We start from the raw sequence: 21,331 nt of genomic DNA on the forward strand, positions 1-21,331 counted from the left end.
GACCTCTTGCCACCTGAACCAATGTTTGAAAAATGTGGAAAACTTTTTTTAAATCTCTTTTAAAGACCTCCATTCAGGAACATCTGCTACATGTGGTTTGGTCATCTTTTGTAGACGTGAAAGAGGCGATAAATTTCATCTTGATGAGGGAAGCCTCTTTTAGATTAGCCGCCCAATTAAATCTGGAGACAGAAATAAACAGGCAAACAGAGACTCCACTGTGGATATCTCCATTATCTGGTCACAAGGCCTGTTCTGATGACTTCAAGATTTCTGTCGCTTTTTTCAGTTTGCACTTCCACAAACACACATTGCTTTGTTCCGCTACAGTTCTTCTATGGACACACTGAATGTCAGATGGAAATTCTTTGAATTCTGCAAAAAATGGATTGTGTCATATAACCAGAAGGAGGACTTATAAAAAATAAAAAAAGGACACATAGTTCTGTTTTTCCTTTTTCATTTATTGGCACAGGAGGACAACATTCTGTTGACATTAAAGAACACAAACTTGAGCTTGAGAATAGCAGACGTTTCATAAAGAAGGCTTACAGGAAAGGAAGTATAATAAAAAGAACAGAGAGATCTTTTTGTCAGCATATGCACAGCAGATAAGTAAACGTGCAAAAACACATCTCCCTTTCATAAGAAGAGGATTTTCAACCATAAAGGCTACGGACAGAGCAGCTCCAAATCAGATTGGCCACATGTTGTACATTGTATGAAGCACTTGGTTTCCCAAAAGATGTTTTGAGTCACCGGTTTATGATCAATGAAGCTGCTATGTTCTCAGAAACAAGTCTCCTGGAACTGGAAAAGCATTTTTGTCCTAAACCCTTTTGTGCCTTGAAAGCACAAGCACAGACCTTCTATGCTCCACAGTGACACTCAAACACATTTTGAACATTGAAAACCTTTGATGCAGCCAGTGATATAACACAGAAATGGATTAAGCAGATGAACACTTGACATGTATAAAGAAGCTATGGACACCGCAGAAGGGGATTTTGGGGAAAATGACACTGGTTGAGGATGGAGTGAAAAGCGCATGAAAATCCGATTACACCAGTGCTGTCTGTGTGGCTACAGCTGGTAGTCTGCCCGCTGCCCCAGAGCAACAACATGCCATCCTGTCAAACCCCAGACTACTGCCCACACCAGCGCTGACACTACGAGAAAGAGATGAACAGCGGAAGAAAATGCCAAATGAGGAAAGATTTGTGTGGGGTCAAAAGAAGCATTAGGGACATTTCTTTCAATATGATCTTAGTCGAATTAATGACAACCTTATCTGAAAAAGCAATTAATAAAAGTATTTATTTTAAATATTCGTGTTATTATTAGAATTAAATGCTGTACCATTAACACCACAGCCACTATTCTCATTGATCATGCTTTACTCCAATCCACATTAATCTAACTACACTCATGCTAAATTCACATATAAAATAACATGACTAGTGGCCATGAACCAGCTTGCAAAAAACACAAAACAAAACAGAAAAGACCCGCTTTACTTGTCCTGGCTGTTTGGGTTATCGTCGGGATTGTGGAGTAAAATGTAAAGGGACAGCTCTGTGTGTTAGTTGAGCTTTGATATGGTGACCTTAAGGTCTTGCTTATTTGACATCCCACAAGTAGTTATCAAAACTTTCAGTGGTGACCACTCGGGTAAACTCTGTTCCTCAGAACCACCACAGGGGGCAAATGGTGTCGTATGCCTGGATAGTGCTGGATATGATCAAACCACCTGGTGACATTCAGATAACGCTCTTTCTCCAGTATAGCCAATTCCACCTAAGAAAAAGTGAGGACAAACATTAGATGGTGAACATTAAAGGTAAAACTAATGTGTATAACACTACAGAGACATCCAATACAGTGCCTACAAAAAGCTTCCACCCCATTAGGCTTTGTTGTTTTATAGAGTTTATCTAAAATAATTACAACATTATATATATACTATATTATATACAGCCAACTATAAAATGTTAAACAAAAACCTTCCAAAAGAACAGCATTTATTTGAAATAGAATCTTTTGTAACATTATAAATGTCTTTACTGTCACTTTTGATCAATTTAATTAATCCTTTATGAAGTATTGATTTATTTTATTTACTTTCTTTACTTTCTTTAACCTTCTATTCATCAAAGAATCCTGAAAAAAAAAAGTAAAAAAAAAAAAAATTGCAGGCATTTGTATTCAATTTGACATGACAAATGCCAAACAAGTTCCTTTGTTGTTCAATGTTTTACAACAGTAAAGCATGAAATCTACAAAGTGGTGAATCCATTTTTTAGACACTCTATGTCTAACTGACGTTATCTCCTGGGGGTTTAAACTTAGTGACACACCAATGCCTTCTGGGTAATGACAACTCTCTGTCAGTCATTAGTCAGTCAATTACAAGCACTGGCATGTGAAGATGTGATATTCTACTCCCTTTTTCTCAAATTCTCATTTCATCCCTCTTTTCCTGTCTCAATGGGCTCCTTCAGGCTCCTTAAACTTCCTTGGCTGCTGTCCTGGGAAATGACATCACCATGTGTCTCATCTTTTTGCTGTGTCAGGTTTCTCCTGTGCTTGAAGCATCTTACTGTTTTAATTGGAACTCTGCATCACTTCTTTCAAACGACTGAAGTTCACCGCTGAGGGACTTACAACAATGTGGTGAATGCCGTAATACATGAGGATGTCTGCCAGGGTGAAGATGTTCCCAGCCAGGTAAACTTTATCCTCCAGGTACTGGTTAAGTTCCTGCAAGGGAGGTATAAAATGAAGTGACTCTGGGCCTGCTGTGCTGCCAAAAATGTTTGGACGGTTCAACAGCGCTTCTGAACATCATGCATAAGAACAGGAATAAAACTTGAGATGCATTTAACACTGACAGTCTCAAAGCTTGCTTTAAACAAAGCACATTATACGAAACACTGACACATGAAAATTGGTTCACAAATAGTATAGAAGGATCACCAACATATAAAAGCAATGGTAATATTAAAACACCATTGATCCATTTACTGTGCTTTAAGAGATTACAGAAGCTGGCAGTTTAACAGGGCTCCAGATTAAGAATAAAATAAGCACAAACTAGACTTTGCAACAATTTAAAATCTTACCACCACTGGTTTATTTTAATCAATATGTGGTTTTATCAGATTGACTCTTTTGAGGAGATGTTAGTTAATTGTATATTTAAATTGCGTGCCAGTGTCTCTTTCCCTGCTATATGGCATCTTTCTGTTTTCAGCTCGTTAAGTAAAGGTCCACTGTATGTCGTGCTTAATAACACCAATTTCTGTGGTAAAACCACTGCACAACCTGTTTGTGGCTTATTGCTTTATTGATGGCTTTAAAAGTGACTCATCTGATCTACTTTAAAACTGGATCTATCTGCATTTAAAAAGCCTATTGAGAATGGAAGATGACCATCTAAAGGCTAGAGGCATTCAAACACTTGAGTGAAGGTAAAATGAATTGTAATATATATTGAAGTTTTAAGGGTCTCTGATTGACGGAGTTCAGGCAGACAAGTGCGTGTGCTTGTCTGAGTGTGTGTAAAAGAGTGGCTCATCTGAACACTGTTCACTGCCTCCATTAGCCCTCAAGACGCTGTGCTGTATTGTGCACAAGTGCTGAAGATGCTCCTCCTGTCCCCTGAGACCTATACACACACACACACACACCACCCCCGCTGTAGTATCCAGGCTTTGGAAAGTTTCACATCAAACTCACAGTTGCTCTGTTCGAGGAAGAGTGGATGGACAGCCTACAGACACATCTGTGTTACGCTGGACCGTGCTGAGTTATGAGACGTTGGCCTAGGGGTTTATACATTCTCTCTGAAATGAAGCTTAACATTGAACACAATTCTGCACACAAATGTACAAAGTGATATGATTGTATTAGAACTATATACGGTTTAGATTGTCTGGCGCAACAACAACAAAATCCACTTTTGGATTTTTGGATACTTCTTTCATCATTTACTCACCTTCGTGTCATTACAAACTCGTAGAACATACTTTCATTAATATATTTTTTATGAAAAAGTATGGATGAGTTTACCTTTGAAATGACATGAAGGTGAGTAAATCATGACAGAATTATCATTTTTGGTAACCCTTTAGGGGCCGTTCACATATTGCATCTTTTGCGCATTCAAGTTCGTTATTTCAAATGTAGGAATGTTATTTTCCAGGTGCGCCTATGCCGTGGCGAGATGAAAACATCTCAACTTTTCAGAATGCCACAAGCGCACTCCAGGTAATGTGACAAAAAACAACCGATCAGCTTCGGCCTTTCCATAAAAACATTGAAAGCTCGGCCGAACAGCTGATTATAGCTGTACAGGGTGGGTTTTTATTTCGCATCTCCATAAATATCTAGTAGTAAAGCTAATGCAAGGGCTAGAAATCAATTAATCCTTTGCTGATACTTCCTCGTCATCATGGAGAGTGCAGTTCATGGTTGCATATTTATATTTTATATAATATTTATATATAAACAACATTTATATTGTCATTTTGTAAGAAATCCCTATTAAGTTAAATGGCACCAGATGTGGGCCTCCATGCCCATATCTTATGAGTAGAGGCCCACCTCATTGTTTTTTCAGGGGGCCCAGAATTTGATAGCAATGGCCCTGATCTTAGGAGGTGGTCTGAGTATGGTTCGCTTTCAGCCATCAACCACTGATCTAGTCAACCAGATGACTAGATCCAAAGAGCAACAATATGAACACAAAGAGGAGACCCCATTACTTCTTAAGAGGACCAAAAAAGGACATGAGTCCTCTTTCGGGAACAGGGAAAGTGTGAATGTAAAGAGAACTGGGTTATTTTTCCCTTGGTTTACCTTTTGGTCCAGTTTAAGGGGTCTAAGTGTTTTTTATTTTATTTTTTTTAAGGAGGACTCAAGTGTGAAATCACCCAACACGGCTCTACAATAAGGACTGCCAGATTAAAAAATTATATCAAAATAGGGGCGAGTATTCTAGTTAACAGAGTCAGATATGTCTCAAGTAAATGTAAACTAGACACTAGATTCAATCCAGGCATTAGGTCCTAAAGTGCCCCATTACGCTTTTTTCAATATTACCTTTCATGCAATGTGTAATGTAGCTGTCTGTGATTGTAAACGATCTGCTAAGTTTTGAAGCCAAAAGTTATTGCCTCTCTCTTTAAAAAAAAGAAGAAGAAGAAGAAGAAGAAGAAGAAGAAGAAGAAGAAGAAGAAGTAGAAGAAGAAGAAGAAGAAGAAGAAGAAGAAGAAGAAGAAGAAGAAGAAGAAGAAGAAGAAGAAGAAGAAGAAGAAGAAGAAGAAGAAGAAGAAGAAGAAGAAGAAGAAGAAGAAGAAGAAGAAGAAGAAGAAGAAGAAGAAGAAGAATCGACTCTGAGCTGCCTAAACAGTAATTTGAAATCCCACTTTGTTACGGCTAAATGCTACTGGGTAACACATTTGCCTAATGCCCGCCTCTGGTCTTCATTGACTGCCCGCGAACAACGTCTACTTTGGCCCTCAAACACTGTAGCTGATGTTGTGATGTCGTGAAGACGCAGTTTTCTGCTCTGCAAAAGCAAATTCTCTTTGTAAACACTTCCAAAGGATGAGGATGTGAAGTAAGTGGTTAAAATGATCACAACGATACAACAGCAGTCTATCCTTCTGATGATTGCTTCTCAAATCTCAGTGAGATCTAAATGGGATTTACAAAAAGCTTATCCATTAAAGATGGGTCAGTACCCACTTTATTTAGACCAATTTGCTCCTCAGAATCACAACCTGTAAGTATGTTTAATTATTGAGTTATATATATATTCTCCCGATAGTTCAAAATACATAGTTTTGTGTTTTATATGGTTTATGTCTCCGGCTAACTGATGTTATTTATGTCTTACTGAAATACTTCTGCTAATCAGCTGTGGGCTCACTATTACCTAAAACTGTGTCCATTAATGTAGATTGTCTGTCATTCTTAAAGGACAGAGCAAGATTTGTTTTACAAACTTTAATGTTACATCGGTCATTCACGTTAGTGCTTGGCTAACGTATGCGCTATTATAATAGATTTAATGATACAGTTCCCACATGTGCACCTCAAGAAATATACACATCGGTTTGTTGATGAACATACACTTGTTAATACTGATGGTGAGGAATTACAGTTGCAACATCTTGATGAACGTCAAACTGAGTAGCGTATCACTGAGAAACGTCCTGCTCGAGTCGTCCTTGCGATGGAGGCTCAATAACTAGTTCTTCCCAATTTTTCATCATCGACTCGAATTGATATGGTAAAATCGTTTACATTAAAACGCCATCATTACCTGTGTTACCTTTACAGTGTGTACAATCGCTGAGCTTTAGGAAGCCTCTGGAGATAAAAAGTGTAGGAAGCAAAGCCTATAGGAGTAGCGCGAGGAAGCGGTGTGCAATAAAATGAATATTCATGAGGTGAGAGATCGCTATTAAGGTACGCTCCCACTGCTTTGCCCAAACCACACCAGAACCGTTTTCAGAAGCGGAATTTGGAATTTTAGAATTTTGCATCGTTCCAGTATTTTTCAAAAAACAATAACTGTGCTGGATAAGAACTGGTTCTAGGTTCCTAACCCTATCAGGGACCCATGGCATCTGTTTTTCAGAGTCAGTAGAAAGGTCTCTTTAATGTCCTAAGTTATTGGAACTGTGACTTTAATTGTCTACCGCCTGTAAACTGTTAGTGTCTTAAAGGGGTCATCGGATGCACATTTTCCACAAGTTGGTGTGATTCTTTAGGATCTTCATGTAAAGTCTGTAACATACTTTGGTTAAAATTCCTCAATGGTTGTGTAAAACAACACTCTTTTACCTCCTGAAAAACAGCTCTGTTCACAGCGACCCGTTTCGGAGCATGTCTCTTTAAATGATAATGAGCAACTGCTCACCCCACCCCTGTCTTCTGTGGGGGGTATCGACACAAGACAGGTAAAGTGCTGCCTTGGCAACCTGCCTTGGCGGACAGTATAGAAATGGCTGAGGGCAGAAATATGCTAATACGGGACAGTCCGTCAGCAGTCGTGGGCGGAGCATAAGCAATATGACATAATTTTTTATGACATTATTTTTTTTCATTGTATGGTGGTTGTGTCCACACACTGCAAATACACATTTATATGCAAACACCATATAAAAGTGAATTTTGCATCCAATGACCCCTCTAAGGACTGTTCCACAAGTGAATGTGGGAATAATTGTTTTAGGTTCATTGAACAAGCATTAAAAACATTGTTCAATCCCTTTCCAATAAAGATATGCAAATTTTATTTGGATTTTACATAATTATTTTTAAAATACAGTATACCGAAAAAAGAATGCTTCTTTTTATTTATTTTTTTGCAGAGTTTAGAAGACTGTGGCTTCAATGTTACCCAACTTACAGTTTTACTCTTAAACAAAGCTCTCTCTTACAGTCGATTCAGCTTTTCTTATCTTCAAATTCACCCATCAAGGATGAGCTTTATCCTGGTCATTGTAAACTCTCCCTTGAGTCTTGTTGTTACTCTAGTGTCTATTCCTGTAGGCTGCAGGACTCCTGTTTCTCCTGCTTTAAATGTTGTGATCCTGCCTTACAGAGTGCTGTGAGTTGGTCAGACAGTGGCGTGCCGTGGGCATTACATCAGCCCTTCATTACTGTTTAAACTGCCACTATTAACCAGCGATCTGCTCTAGACCCATGCTCGGACAGCACTGCGCCACACACTGACAGCTACCGCCGAGAGGCGTCCATCCCGCTGAGTGCCTGTGTTAACGAGACTGCCTCTCACTGTCCACAGACAGACGTTTTATACCTTTAATCCCTTCTGAACTGATCGCAGGACAGCGTGTGACCCCTGCTACCCTCAGCGTGTCAATTAAAGCCCATCTGACAGACTGCAGTGCAGATGTGTCTGATTCAAAACTCCACCTCTATTATCGTGAAACCCTTGTGACCACATAGATGCTGAATTTGGAGTGGCATTTTCTTCGGTCTCACACTTCGGATTAAATGAGAGGATGGTGCTTTAATAATTTTAATATGTTTAAGGGGGCATTTACACTGGGGGCATTTGCTGCTGTCCGAGTCGGAGTGTGATTGTTCCTGGTGCCCCCCGCAGTGTTGGTCTGGTTTCACACTCAACTTGATTCTGTCGAACCCTGGTGCATTTGCATTCATCTTGCATCATCACAAACGCACACGGCAGATGATAGAAAACAAAACGCATGTCAATATAGTGTTTTTTATTCATTTGGTGATATTATGCGCAGCAGAGTAAACGACACTTGGGTTTACTGAATGGGTGTCACATGAATGCGGTGTCATATTATCCTGCTATCTGCAAACAGACTCTTTTGAGGAGACAGCGGATTGCAAACCATTCATTTGTAGGGTTGGGAACAGAGAATCGGTTATTATCCAGAACCGGTAGTGTTTTTTGAGAAACACCAGAAACCTTGTGAAATTCCTAAGTTTCGGTTCCGAAAACGGTTCTGGTGTCAGATATAAATACAGAGAGAGAAAGTATAAGGGCGTTTTCACACCTGAAAGTCCGCACCAAGGTCCAAACCAAAGTTCATGTTTTGATACATTGTATACATTCGGTTAGTTTTGGTTTGGTTTCACATTGCAATTATGCGAGCGCACTAAATAACTTTACATGGCGTACTTGCGTCCTGTCGTCATCATCTATATCGGCTGCATCTTGACATTGATTGGTTTGTAACCAGATGTGCGTCTGACTTTAGCGTGTAGTCATTTCTGTGTGAAGAATCGCTGTGGGCAGGACTGACAGATCTGCTCATAAATATTCTTCTTCAGTTGTTTAGGCTACGCGGGAACCACCGGAACTTCCTGTAAATGGTCTGAAAGTCCGAACCATACAGAAAATGCTTTCACACTAGAAACGAACCAAACCTTTGTTCAGTTTGATCCGGACCGAGACTACCTCTTTTCGTCGGACCAAATTTTGTCTGTTTGGTCCGGACAATGGTCCAGGGGAAGTTTCACACCTGTAATTTTGATTCGGACCAAATTGAAAACTTTTCAGTTTGGTCCGAAAATCCGGACCAAACAAGGTAGGTGTGAAAGGGCCCTAAGATAGAGCTGCATGATTAATCTTTAACAAAAATCTTGATCATGATTCAAACACCCACGCAATCTTATTCCTAAATGGCTTTTTCACTATCACAGTCTTTTCAACCACTGACTACGGTAGCAACCAAAATAGAGTAAATCACCTTTTGAAAGTAGTCGCTTCAAATAACAAGTATATCGTGTGACTTTTTTATGTTCATTTTCCATTTTCCAACCCGTGTTTTTATCTTATCCTGAATCACTATGGGTAAGCCTATATAATAAGCGTTTATATTCAGACTACTTTAGACTGGTCGGGTCGGCACCGCTGCGGAGTAGCCCAGTGCCTGTGTGACTTGTCATAGACAAACAGAGAGTAGCAGCGCCAACTGCAATGTTCTTTCGCAAGACGCATGCAGCTCTGCTTATTAACCACTAGAGAGCCAAAAGTTACGGACTGCAGCTTAAAAAAAATGGTCCCAGTTTATATTAAAGGGATAGTTCACTTTGAAAATAAATTTTGGTATGTTTTAGCTTACCTCAAGGGCATCCAAGATGTAGGTGTCTTTGTTTCCACAGTAGTTTCAATTTTGATATTTTTAGGTCAAACCGTTCTTGTCTGTCAGTCATATAATGCAGGTCTACGGTCACTGTCTCAAAGAGCATGCACAAAGTCAAAATTAAAACAATTCCCCATCGTCCAAATTAAACAATTCCCCATCGTAAGTACACATTGATGGCCTAAGGCACGAAACGAGCGGTTTGTGTGAGTAAACGAACAGTATTTATATCGTTTTTACCTCTTGAAAACAGCACACGTCCAAATGATCTGACGGCGCGGGCGGGTATAGATATATACATAGATGTCGCCTTGGCTACGGTTTTGTTCCAATGAACTGCAGTAGCGAAGGCGACATCTAGTGTATACATCTATACCCGCCCGCGGGCGGGTATATATATATACACTAGATGTCGCTTGGCTACGGTTTCGTTCCAATGAACTGCAGTAGCCAAGGCGACATCTATGTATATATCTATACCCGCTCGCGCCGTCAGATCATTTGGACGTGTGCTGTTTTCAAGAGATAACAACGATATAAATACTGTTCGTTTTCTCACACAAACCGCTCGTTTCGTGTCTTAGGCCATCAATGTGTACTTATGATGGGGAATTGTTTCATTTGGACGATGGGGAATTGTTTTAATTTGGACTCTGTGCTTGTGTTTTGAGACAGTGACCATCGACCTGCATTATATGACTGACAGACAAGAACGGTTTGACCTAAAAATATCAAAATTGAAACTACTGCGGAAACAAAGACACCTACATCTTGGATGCCCTTGAGGTAAGCTAAAACATATCAAAAATTTATTTCAAAGTGAACTATCCCTTTAAGTGGCGTTAAGTACTATGTACTTACATAAAAAAAAATAAGTACAATGTACTTATTGTGTTCATGTTTTATTGTAAAACACTTTTGCTGTTATTGAGGTGTGATACGGGTAAGGTTAGGGACAGGTGTGGTGGATTGGGTAGGTTTAAGGTGTAAGGGGGTCAACTGTGTAATTACAAATGTAATTACATAAATTAATTACAGCTGTAATTACATGCAGGATTTTTTTTAAATGTAAGTACAATGTAAAAACATGTAGTTACACAATAAGTACATTGTATCAAATTATTAATTTCAATGTAAGTACATGTAAGTACATAGTACTTAAAGCCACTTAATATAAAGTGGGACCAAAAAAAATATTTGTCAATGAATCATTCATTCAAGAGACTCGTTCAAAAACGCTGATTCATCCAGTAATGAAGTCTTTATGAATCAATCATTCAAACTGATTTTTAAAAATATTCTGTTTCACCTGTCTGGATCTTACATGTGCGTTTAAGCATATTATACCCCTTCTGAGAGGGTATTCTCCACTGCTGGAGATACAATAAGCCAGGAGAGTCCCAAATTCTCCCAGAGAATGCAGAAATGTTGATTTTTCCTTCAGAAATATTAACTATTTTTGCAAAAATTGCTAAATAATATGGTGAATTTGTGGACATTCCCAGTCTGTTAAACTCATTTGACAAGTATAAGAAATAAACACAAAAGAGATTTTTGAGTTGAGTATTGTGCATTTTTTCCTTACTAATATTTTTAACTTGTATAATAATTTTAATGGAATCGAAACCGCAATCGTTAGGCGGAACCGGAGAAAATTTCTTACGATTCCCAGCCCTCTTCATTTGCCGTTCTGATTGCACTCACTATGTGCGATTACACTGCATGCTCACTCTGGTTCGTATCCAAGGTAAATCATCACCACTATCATCCCTTACATGTATTTTGCTGAACTATTGACGTCATCTAATGACATCAGCTAAAATCCATGTGCAGGAACAAGTGCGCAGCTGAGTCCAAGTTGCTTTCACATTTGAATCGCACCACAGTTCCAGTGCAACTGAATTCAAACCATCCCATACAGGTAGTATCGGGTTCTTTACCCCGGTGCGCTTTCACTTTACCACAGCTTTCACACCAATTTTTCATGCAAACCGTGCCCCGTTTCGAACTAAACTGCCAGTGTGAAAGAATGCAAGTAGATGCAAGTCTTCCAAAATGGACTGGGTGAATGTATAATAATGGCAATCTATACAGGATTCAGGACACCTCTTATACGAATCAATAAAGATAAAAAATTAGAGGAAAAGACAACTTGCAATAAGACCTAATTTCTCACTTTTAGATTTAGTCATCATGGCTCACATTTTAACTAAATATTAAATATTTCAATATTAGAGCAAATTAGGAAATTGTTAGGCTAATACGTTAAATTATATTTTAACACTGTGACTTCCCAATATTAATACTGAAATCAAATATTTATTTTTCAAATAAGCTTTTCTACCGCACATTTATATACATCAAGCCATCGTTTGGCAGCAAAATGCATCATACTGTAAAATTAAATGATTTACATTTTGTCAAATTCTAACACTTATTTGATATAGAGAAAACAGATCTGAACAATTCACTGTTAAAAACATGTAAACTATTAAACACTGACTAGTTAACACCATGAGAGTTCAGAATCACTCACACCAGAGGCACATTCAAAAACAAGACAGATACAACCAATTCTTCTCTGAACTTTTGTCTGTTTGTTTTTCATATACTTAAAAGAGTTTTCATACTTCAAGTAGGGATGGCGAAAACAAAAAATGTTCTTGACCGACCACCGAGCCTCATTAGCCAGTTGAAACCGGTTAACCGATTAGTTTAAAATATGCTACGCTATTTGAAATAACAGCCATTTCGAGCCGTGCCTGCAATTTCGCAACTCTGTCGCATCTCTCTGCCGCCCGCTCGCGATATTTTTTTTCCCAGGATGGTAGGGGAAGACTCATGAATATTAATTAGGGAAGCTCGCAATATTTTTTCCAATCAGGGATGACTTCCCTAATTAATATTCATGAGTCTTTCCCTACCATCCTGGGAAAAAAAATATATCGCCGCCCGCTCACACACACACTGCCGCCGCGGCGTCGCCCTTCCACTCACGTCACTTTTTTTAAATCCCCTACAGCGCGAAACATGAGTCCCGCAAACGCGGTGGACAAATCGGAGGACAAATGACTCCTTAGTTTTCGAAATGGTTTGGGTACAAGGTGATCGCATTGAAAATAAAGGCGTTTGTCTAGCGTTAGAAGCTCATTTGAAACATTGCCGCGGCTCATTTAAGAAAATGACAGCTCCGAAGAGACGCCGCTTTAGTTTGAGGTAGTTCTAACAATAATAAAGATGATGATTCCTGTCGTCTGCCCTGGCTCTAACCTCGAGTGTTTTAGCCTGTAGCCCAGGGATCAGCAACTCCGGTCCTGGAGGGCCACTGTCCTGCAGAGTTTAGCTCCAACCCTAATTAAACACACCTGAACAAGGCAATCAGTGTTTTCAGGATTACTAGATAGATACAGGCAGGTGAGTTTTTATCAGGGCTGAAGCTAAACTCTGCAGGACAGTGGCCCTCCAGGACCGGAGTTGCTGATCCCTGCTGTAGCCTTTACTTTTCGCAAACCTTGTGAGCGCGCGAACCCAAACGCTGTGACCTCGTGCCAAATGTTTTTATTGGTTTATTAAGTACAAACAGGCGAGTTATGAAATATTAAGTGTGAGGAATTTGTTCACTTCACACAAAAAGATCTTGGAACGAGATGGCTAACTGTAGTAGCGTTTAGTCCACTGTCTATAATAGCCTAATTTAGAGATCACTTTTCTTTTTTTTTAACCGACTACCGACAACTTTGATCAGTTAAAGTTGATACGGTCAACCATCGGTCAAACGGTCATCGGTTAACATCCCTACCTTCAAGTATGCTCAGATTTATATTCTAATAATGTTGGTTGTTTCATTTGTCACTGCATTTAACATTGCATTTGTTACTATTAAGTTTTTCCTCACTTTGTATGTGCAGAAAATTAGCGGAATACCATTTAAGTGTAAATATTATTTAAAACATATTTCTCACAGTTCTTTCACATTAAATCTAAATTCTATATTGTCTGAAGCATTGCTAGACAAAAAAAAAAAAAAAAAATGTGTACCAGGCCCTTTTTTAAAATTATAAATACAGGAACCACTTAGCCTAATCCTTGCTCATCATCATCATCTTACCTTCAATATAACTTTGACCTCTTCTTTAGAACAGTTGTCTAGTCGAGTTATTCTGTGTTCGATCCATTGCTGGACCACGGCTCTCTGTTCAGCGCTGTCTCCTAGCAGCTCAGCTCTCTTGGCCTCATGGACCAGATGGGATGCTATAGTGACCAGACCAATCAATGCTGGTCCATTGTTGTTTTGGAGAACAGGGACCTACAATTGGACAAATAAATGAATACATATTAAAAATCTACTTTCCAGATGAAAGCAATCAACAAGCATGGATCTATTCATCAAAAAAGAGGAACAGAAAAAACACAGGAGAAAAAAAACTAACATGGAATTTAATACATAGGCTAATTACATAAAAAAAAAACATAATACATAAACTTTTTTAACTTCAGCTGTCAAGAAATTAGCCAAATCAAGGGTTTTGCTGTGTTTCATAAAATTCATGCTAATGATAATAATGATGTTTGCACATGGTTTTGAGGCTGATGAAGAGAGTCATTCATTACTTTATATGAAGTTTTACAGTGTTGACCGAACACACAGTTATCAGTCCCAATATTCAGCCTGTCATTTTAAAAGTGTTTCTTACAGCCATGGTTGCAGATTTGCATAAAAATAAACTACTCTAACAAAGAAACAATATAATACACATGTTATTTTAGACCATACTTTTGATGCTGACAGCATTACAGCATTCCATTATTTTTATTTATTTATTATAAATAGGACTATGTATTGCATTGCAATATGTTTGTATTTGTATTGTTATTGTTATGATTATCATCATTATTAATGGTAGGAATGCAAATAATAGTGTTCAGTGTCTGTAGTAAAGTTCAAATAAAATTTTGGGGGACAATATAAATAAAATTTCTGGGATACCTCTGAACCTTTTCTCTTTGGAAATACATGACAAATTTATGTGAGCCTCAAATACAACTGGTGGGTCTAAAAGTGCTCATGACTTTTGTTAAATTTGTCTAAAGTAATTTGTACTTTTGGGGGATCCACATGCTGAAATACAAGTTAGCTAAAATGGCCATGTGGTCTTTTTGAAGCCTAGTGTTTTTTTTGTGTGTAAATTTGTAAATCATCCAAGGTACTTTATGTGCCAACGACTCTCTAGCATGTTATCTAAAATACGTAAGTTATTAGTAATATTTTGTACATGTCTGTCTTTGGTGCTCCAGATGTCACACAACAACACAGATCTGTCAGTTAACAGATTAGTTAACTAACACTAAAATGCATTAACTTTTATGAAAATTTATGAAATATTCATGTCAAAATGCTGCTAAATCATGATAAATGGAAAATGGTACCTATACTGAAATCGTATAGTAATAACTTATATATAGTCCCTCTGATTTACACTAGTCATTCATTCAATCGATCCCTAATATATGTCATATTACCCGACACAAACGCCTCTTTAAATATAATACAGGCTCGTAACTCCAAGTATATCACGATCGCTTGATTCACCTTTTTGCCTCCCTGCGTGCTGTATTTATTTGGCTTTTTTAATCCTAGAAATCTCTCGAGCGAGCTCAGCTCCCGAAGCGCCATCTTGATTACACCGGAAACCAATCTGACACATAAAACGCTCGCTGATTGGTGGAGATCCTCTAGTCCCGCCCCTCTTACCTCATGATGGACAGATGTCCCATGTGCTGATTCTAATGCTTGATTTCATATGGTAGCCTAAATAAAAATAGAAAACCAGGTACGTTTATGGCCCTTTTAAATGTTTTGATCAAGCAAAAACAAATACAATTAGTATTATTATTTATTATTAATACTGATAATAACAATTATAAAGCTCACTAATCTATTTTCCAAATTAATATTTAAAAAAGACCAGTCTCTTTAGTTTATTTGATTCATTTATTTGTATGGTCTGATTTATTTTTAGCAAATTATCTTCTTAATGAATGTAGTTTCAGTGTTGTTTTGGAAAGCCAGTTTGGAAGTTTGGAAAAACTTTAATGAGTAACAAACGAATTTGCATATTTATACACAGCAACATTTTTAATTGTATGACAGTGTATGACAAAGGATAATAAAGTAGGCCTATCTTAATTAGTGCCTGTTGGAGGAAGTTGATGCCTTAAAATATTTGTCGAATATAGGCCTATACTGGTCAAACGTTTGGAAACATTACTATTTTTAGTAAGAAGTCTTTTTTTGAAAGAAGTCTCTTATGCTCACCAAGCCTGCATTTATTTGATTAAAAACAGTAATATTGTAAAATATTATATTGCAATTTAAAATAATAGTTTTCTATTTGAATATACTTAAAAATATAATTTATTTCTGTGATACATTGCTGAATATTCATCAACCATTACTCCAGTATTCAGTGTCACATGATCCTTCAGAAATCATTCTAAGATGATTTATTACCAATGAAGGAAACAGTTAAGCAGCTTAATATTATTATTATTTTTTAGGATTCTTTGATGAATGAAACGGTTAAAAAGAACAACATTTAAAATATTTAAAATAGAAATATTTAGTAACAATATACTACCATTCAAAAGTGTGCGTTCATTAATTTTTTTCATTTTTTTTAAAAGACATTTTTATTCAGCAAGAATGTTAAATTGCTAAAAAGTAATAAAGATTTATATTGTTAGACAAGATTTCTGTAATGAATAAATGCTGTCCTTTTAAAAAATGTATTCATCAAAGAATCCTGATTTTTTTTTTATCACAGGTTCCAAAAATGTTAAGCAGCACAACTGTTTCCAACAGTGATAATAACCGAGTATCAAATCAGCATATTAAAATGATTTCTGAAGAATCATGTGACACTGAAGACTGGAGTAATGGCTGATGAAAATTCAGTTCTGTATCACAGAAATAAATTATATTTCAAAGTATATTCAAATAGAAAACCATTATTTTAAATTGTAATAATATTTCACAATATTACTGTTGCTTCTGTATTTTTGATCCAATAAATGCAGGCTTGATGAACATAAGAGACTTCTTTCAAAAACATTAAAAATAATAATGTTTCCAAAATTTTGATCGGTATATATATATATTGCGCATTAAAACAAAGCGTCAACAATTCAAAAAAAGAGAGATAGGATTATAATATTTTTGTTGAATTGTTAATGTGCAATGGACCCACTCAATCAGGAAATTATGGAGTCAGTCTTTCTTCTTTTATTGCTCCAACCACAGTGAGTATTTGTAACTTTGTTTGAGAGCATTCACTGAAACAAAACCCATCATAAGATCAAAGAGATGCTGAACTTCCCTTGAATAGCCCACCGACACAGAATTCAGACTCATTTTTAGATTCTGCATGGATGTATTGTATAAACAATTTCCCCGTGTTTGTTTTCATGCAATCATACTGTAAGTATCTTCTTGATGGAGAATTGAGGGGGGGGGGGAAATCCTTGTGATCTTGGCATCGGTCAGCTCACACACAACTGTACAGCAGATGAAAGGGTTGCAGCACAGTTTATAATAGCATCCTATATGTATTTACTCATTTTTTCTCATCTAAATCTTGGAAATTTAAATCAAAATGACAGCGAGGGTTTAGAGTTTCCCGAGTCCTGCAGCAAGTTTCCCTCTGCTTCACTTGGCTGTCTGTTTCCCAGCATCATCCTCCTGCTCGTCCTCCGTGCTGCGTGTCTGTTTGGATTTACACAATCACTGTATGACTCCTCCATAATGAAATGTCAGCTATCAATCAAACTGGCCTTATTAACTCTATAAGGTCCAGGTGTGGGTGACATCATGGAAAGCGACTGCGGCTTTGGAAGTGTTGCGTGCCTCTCTCTCTCTCTCTCTCTCTCTCTTGCTCCCATCAGTCAAATCACTGCCTGAATTACTTGGTCGAGATCTCTTATTTTTCCTTTGAGGAGGACAGACAGTGAGAAGGCAAACAAGGCTTCCTGTTTAAAACAATGCGCAAGAATCTAGTACTAACTCACAAACCCTAAACAGGAACAAAAAAAGCCCTTCTGTGATGTTGTGTCCCGTTTCAGGAAGACGTGACAGCATCCACAGTCCAATCATAATTACTTTGCCCTATAAATTGCAGACATATAGGCCTACCACCGGTTTCACAGACAAGGCTTAAGCTAAAATGCATGTTTGAGCTGTTTTAACTGATAGCAACTTGCACTAGCATATCTTAAATGTATTCAGACACCTTCAACATTTCGCACATTATCACAGTTCATTCGCTATAGTTTAGAAAACGGTACTTATCAAATCAGTTGATATTTCACTGTTTTGGCCATCCTTCTGTTAGACTCTCTCACAAATGAATTAGGTCGGATTGCTGTCAGCTCTTAAATGTAAGTACACAATTAGATAATACCAATTTAGGTCAACCAATAATGCTTAATTTTGTTTGCCTGTGGTGTAAAAAGGTCGCATTAGCAATTAAAGAAAAAAACACTAAGGCAAAACATGGTCAGGTCAAAGTGTCTGAATAAAATTTGGTCCCAAATGTTATACATGTTACTGGTAGTCCACTGTATGAAGAATTGTTGTGTATAATGTCTCAGTTTACTTCATTGTTCTATCCTCACTTAAATGAACTATATTGTCCTGCACCCAAAATTAGAAAAAGTTATATGGTGTCTGAATAATTTTTGGATTGACTGTAGCCTATGTCAGTTCCATTGTTTTGTCTCAAGATGCACACCAGTAGCCTACTGTATTTATTTTATTATTATTATTATTATTATTATTATTATTATTATTCTAAGGCATGTTTATAAAAGACACTTAAATGTCCTAATTGGAAAAGGCCCTTTAATCTAAGACCTGTCTGTAAAAAAAAAAAAAAAAAAAAAAAAAAAAAAAACAACCTAAGATGACACATATGCTATTTATATTTGTTATTGTTGTTTTATCTTTTCTTTAACTATGTAAAAAAAAATACATTTATGGAAACAAACAAATTAAATTGTATTAATAAAATAAAAACAGCTGGCCTAAATACACGCATAATGAGCACTTATACAAACGATCATAAACTATTAGGTGCACATGAGGAGCAAGGTAAGACTAATTCTGTTGTTTTCCCTGCCTCTGCTTTTGTTTGCGCGTCGCGGTGCGTCAGACAGTTTTTAGCCCGTAGCGTTCTCATGAACGCACGCCGCCAGGGCAGCGCAATGGCCGGAGCTGCCACATCCTGTATGTATGAGCCAGCACGCAGGACAGCGATCCCCACTCCCGGGAACAATCCGTAGCCTGTGGGAGTTTTCCCATGCCAATTGTGATACTACACAATACGGGGTCACATTAGTTAGAAATATATTGTGGGGGGAACCGATCTCCCACTACCACTCTCTCTCTCTTTCCCTCCCGTTATACTGATTTGTCTAGCCGCGTGTCCCGTGCGTAACTGTCTGCACTGCTACCTCTCATAACCTGTAAGTGCAGCCGCTGTAGATGTAAACGTACAGCAGGATCGGGCGCAGTCAGATGGGCAGCGGGAGCAGACGTGCTGCCTGTCAGGAGGCATCGGGCAGATCGTGTCTCGGGACGGGACGCGGGACGACTGTGTGACAGTTTGGAGAAACGCAGGCCTGACGCCACAAGAGGCACATATCAGCTGCAGCGGCCGCATGTTTGTGATTGCTCCGTATCTCTTTCTGTCTCCGGTAATCCGCAGATTTACACGGCACATCACACCGCACGGATGGAGAGAGAAGAGTAGGTAGGCCTATAGGAGACCTTCCAAGGACATAGCTTATGTCAATCTTTGGTCAAGTCTAGGCAGTTTTTTTGGGGGTAGCCTATTTAATAGTTTCTTAAATTCTTTTTATTTATGTGTCAGGAACTTGCATGTACATTTCCCCCCAGAACTTTATTATGTGAAATCATTTTTTCTTTAAAAACAATCATGTTCTTATAAAATCAGGACATCTGGCCTGTTATAGTCACCCTGAACGAGAACTGGCCATTCTTATTTTGATAAAATATTGGAGTGTTTGTCATAAATGACAAATAATTTATTAGCAAATGACAACAATCCAATCTATTCCCAGTGGACATTTTATCATTCCCGTTATTTCTTATTCAAGAAACCATTTCACTCTGATAAAAAGTCAACATGAAATCTAATTTTGCCTCCATGTGAACCCAAATGCTCAAAATAATTACTTGGTTTGAGTAGGGTAAACTTTAATTCAACCAATTAGATCAATCAAAATAACTTGAGTATTAAGCAATTAAATTGTTCAGTGTTTTGAGTTTTATGAATTTGTTTATTTTAATTTAGAGACAAATTTAACTGAAACTGCCATGACACTAAAAGGGAGAGTAAATACTAAAATGAAGTGTTAAATAATATTTTATTGTGCAAGATTAATTTAGTAGTGTTTAATGTTTTGCTATGCTAATTTAGAAGATATTTGGTTATGTGTTGATAACGTGGGAAAAAAGTGGTCTCTATACAACAACATGCCCAACATGACTCTCCAGGTAAGCGCAGTTTGAATTCTGTACACGTCATGGACTATGGCAAGTGAATCAACAAGACCAGGAATGTGCATTAGTAAGTAAACATTTTGATTTTTACATTGGCTTTAAAATGCAAGGGACAAGCCAATGGTGTATAAACACAGAGGACCTTTGGAAAAGATACACCCATGCATCACACATGATACATGCAAATGCACTGCGAGGAGGGAGTAAAATAACTGGTGACAGAAAGATGCTTGAAATTTGCTGGCATCTCTCATCCCTTCCTTCTCTTTTGTGACACAATATTAACATGTCCACCCGTCGGAGACCCTCGAGACACTGAGAACGCTGGAAAAATGAATGCAAGTGACAGCACAGTTCCTCTGTTTCACAACATGCAGAGCAGCCAAAGGCCGAGGGTCACGCTACCGGCCGTGGATCCCAGACCGCCACTCACGCCCAGCGACACTCATTTATGAGTTTTAATTACGCTGTGAAATCTGTTTCCTCCAGCCATGAGGGAAAACATCTACAGGGAAGATGTTGATTGTTATATATTGTGAAAAGTCAATTCATCTTTGTTGCCGTTTCCCACTGGCCATGCAGGTTGTGTGAACGAGACAAATTCTTGGAGGAAGCCTTTAAAGTCAAGCTTTTTTGCATTGCCCGCCAGGGTAATTACGCACACTGTTAATAGATCATCGCGAGCATTGTGCGAAACACTCATACACACAATTGCATCACCTAAGAAAGCAGGATTTTTGACCAGTCATTCTTAAACCATTGAACAAGTGAATTGTTTTGGTCATCCAGCAGGGAGCACTGTGGTTCTTTCAAACCTTCTCAGTTGCATGGCTGTGTTTGTGATATAACACATGCCTTTCAACATGCAAAACTTCTGTGAAAGGCAAAGACAAGCTGCCGTGTGGCTCACAGCCCACTTAATGACAGAAACACATCACCAACGAAAGGCAAAATGCCTGTTATGTGATTTTACCTGCATAATAAGAGCATGATATAAAACAGACTATGACCTTTTTGTTAAAAACACACACACACACACACACACACGCACACACACACGCACGCACACACACACACACACACACACACACACACA

The 21,331-nt window shown here is 38.0% G+C and overlaps 1 protein-coding gene across 2 annotated transcripts; it reads right to left on the reverse strand.

Annotated features, from left to right (window-relative positions):
• Positions 1–460: 460 nt before the first annotated feature.
• Positions 461–15,348, reverse strand: eef1e1 (eukaryotic translation elongation factor 1 epsilon 1). 2 transcript variants are annotated; one of them, XR_014029172.1, is made up of 4 exons: positions 15,247–15,348; positions 13,765–13,962; positions 2,443–2,760; positions 461–1,797 (listed from the first exon to the last, which is right to left on the reverse strand). XR_014029172.1 is itself a non-coding variant. In XM_081352460.1 (4 exons), the coding sequence occupies exons 1-4, from the start codon at positions 15,328–15,330 to the stop codon at positions 1,654–1,656; spliced, it is 522 nt and encodes a 173-aa protein (XP_081208586.1). In that variant the 5' UTR covers positions 15,331–15,348; the 3' UTR covers positions 461–1,653. The 2 variants fall into 2 exon arrangements, 1 of the variants encoding a protein (XP_081208586.1); XM_081352460.1 differs by having other exon boundaries at positions 2,665–2,760.
• Between the last annotated feature and the right edge of the window lie 5,983 nt (positions 15,349–21,331).

Source organism: Scardinius erythrophthalmus (assembly GCF_964197995.2).
Source record: "Scardinius erythrophthalmus genome assembly, chromosome: 22".
NCBI classification, from domain to species: domain Eukaryota; kingdom Metazoa; phylum Chordata; class Actinopteri; order Cypriniformes; family Leuciscidae; genus Scardinius; species Scardinius erythrophthalmus.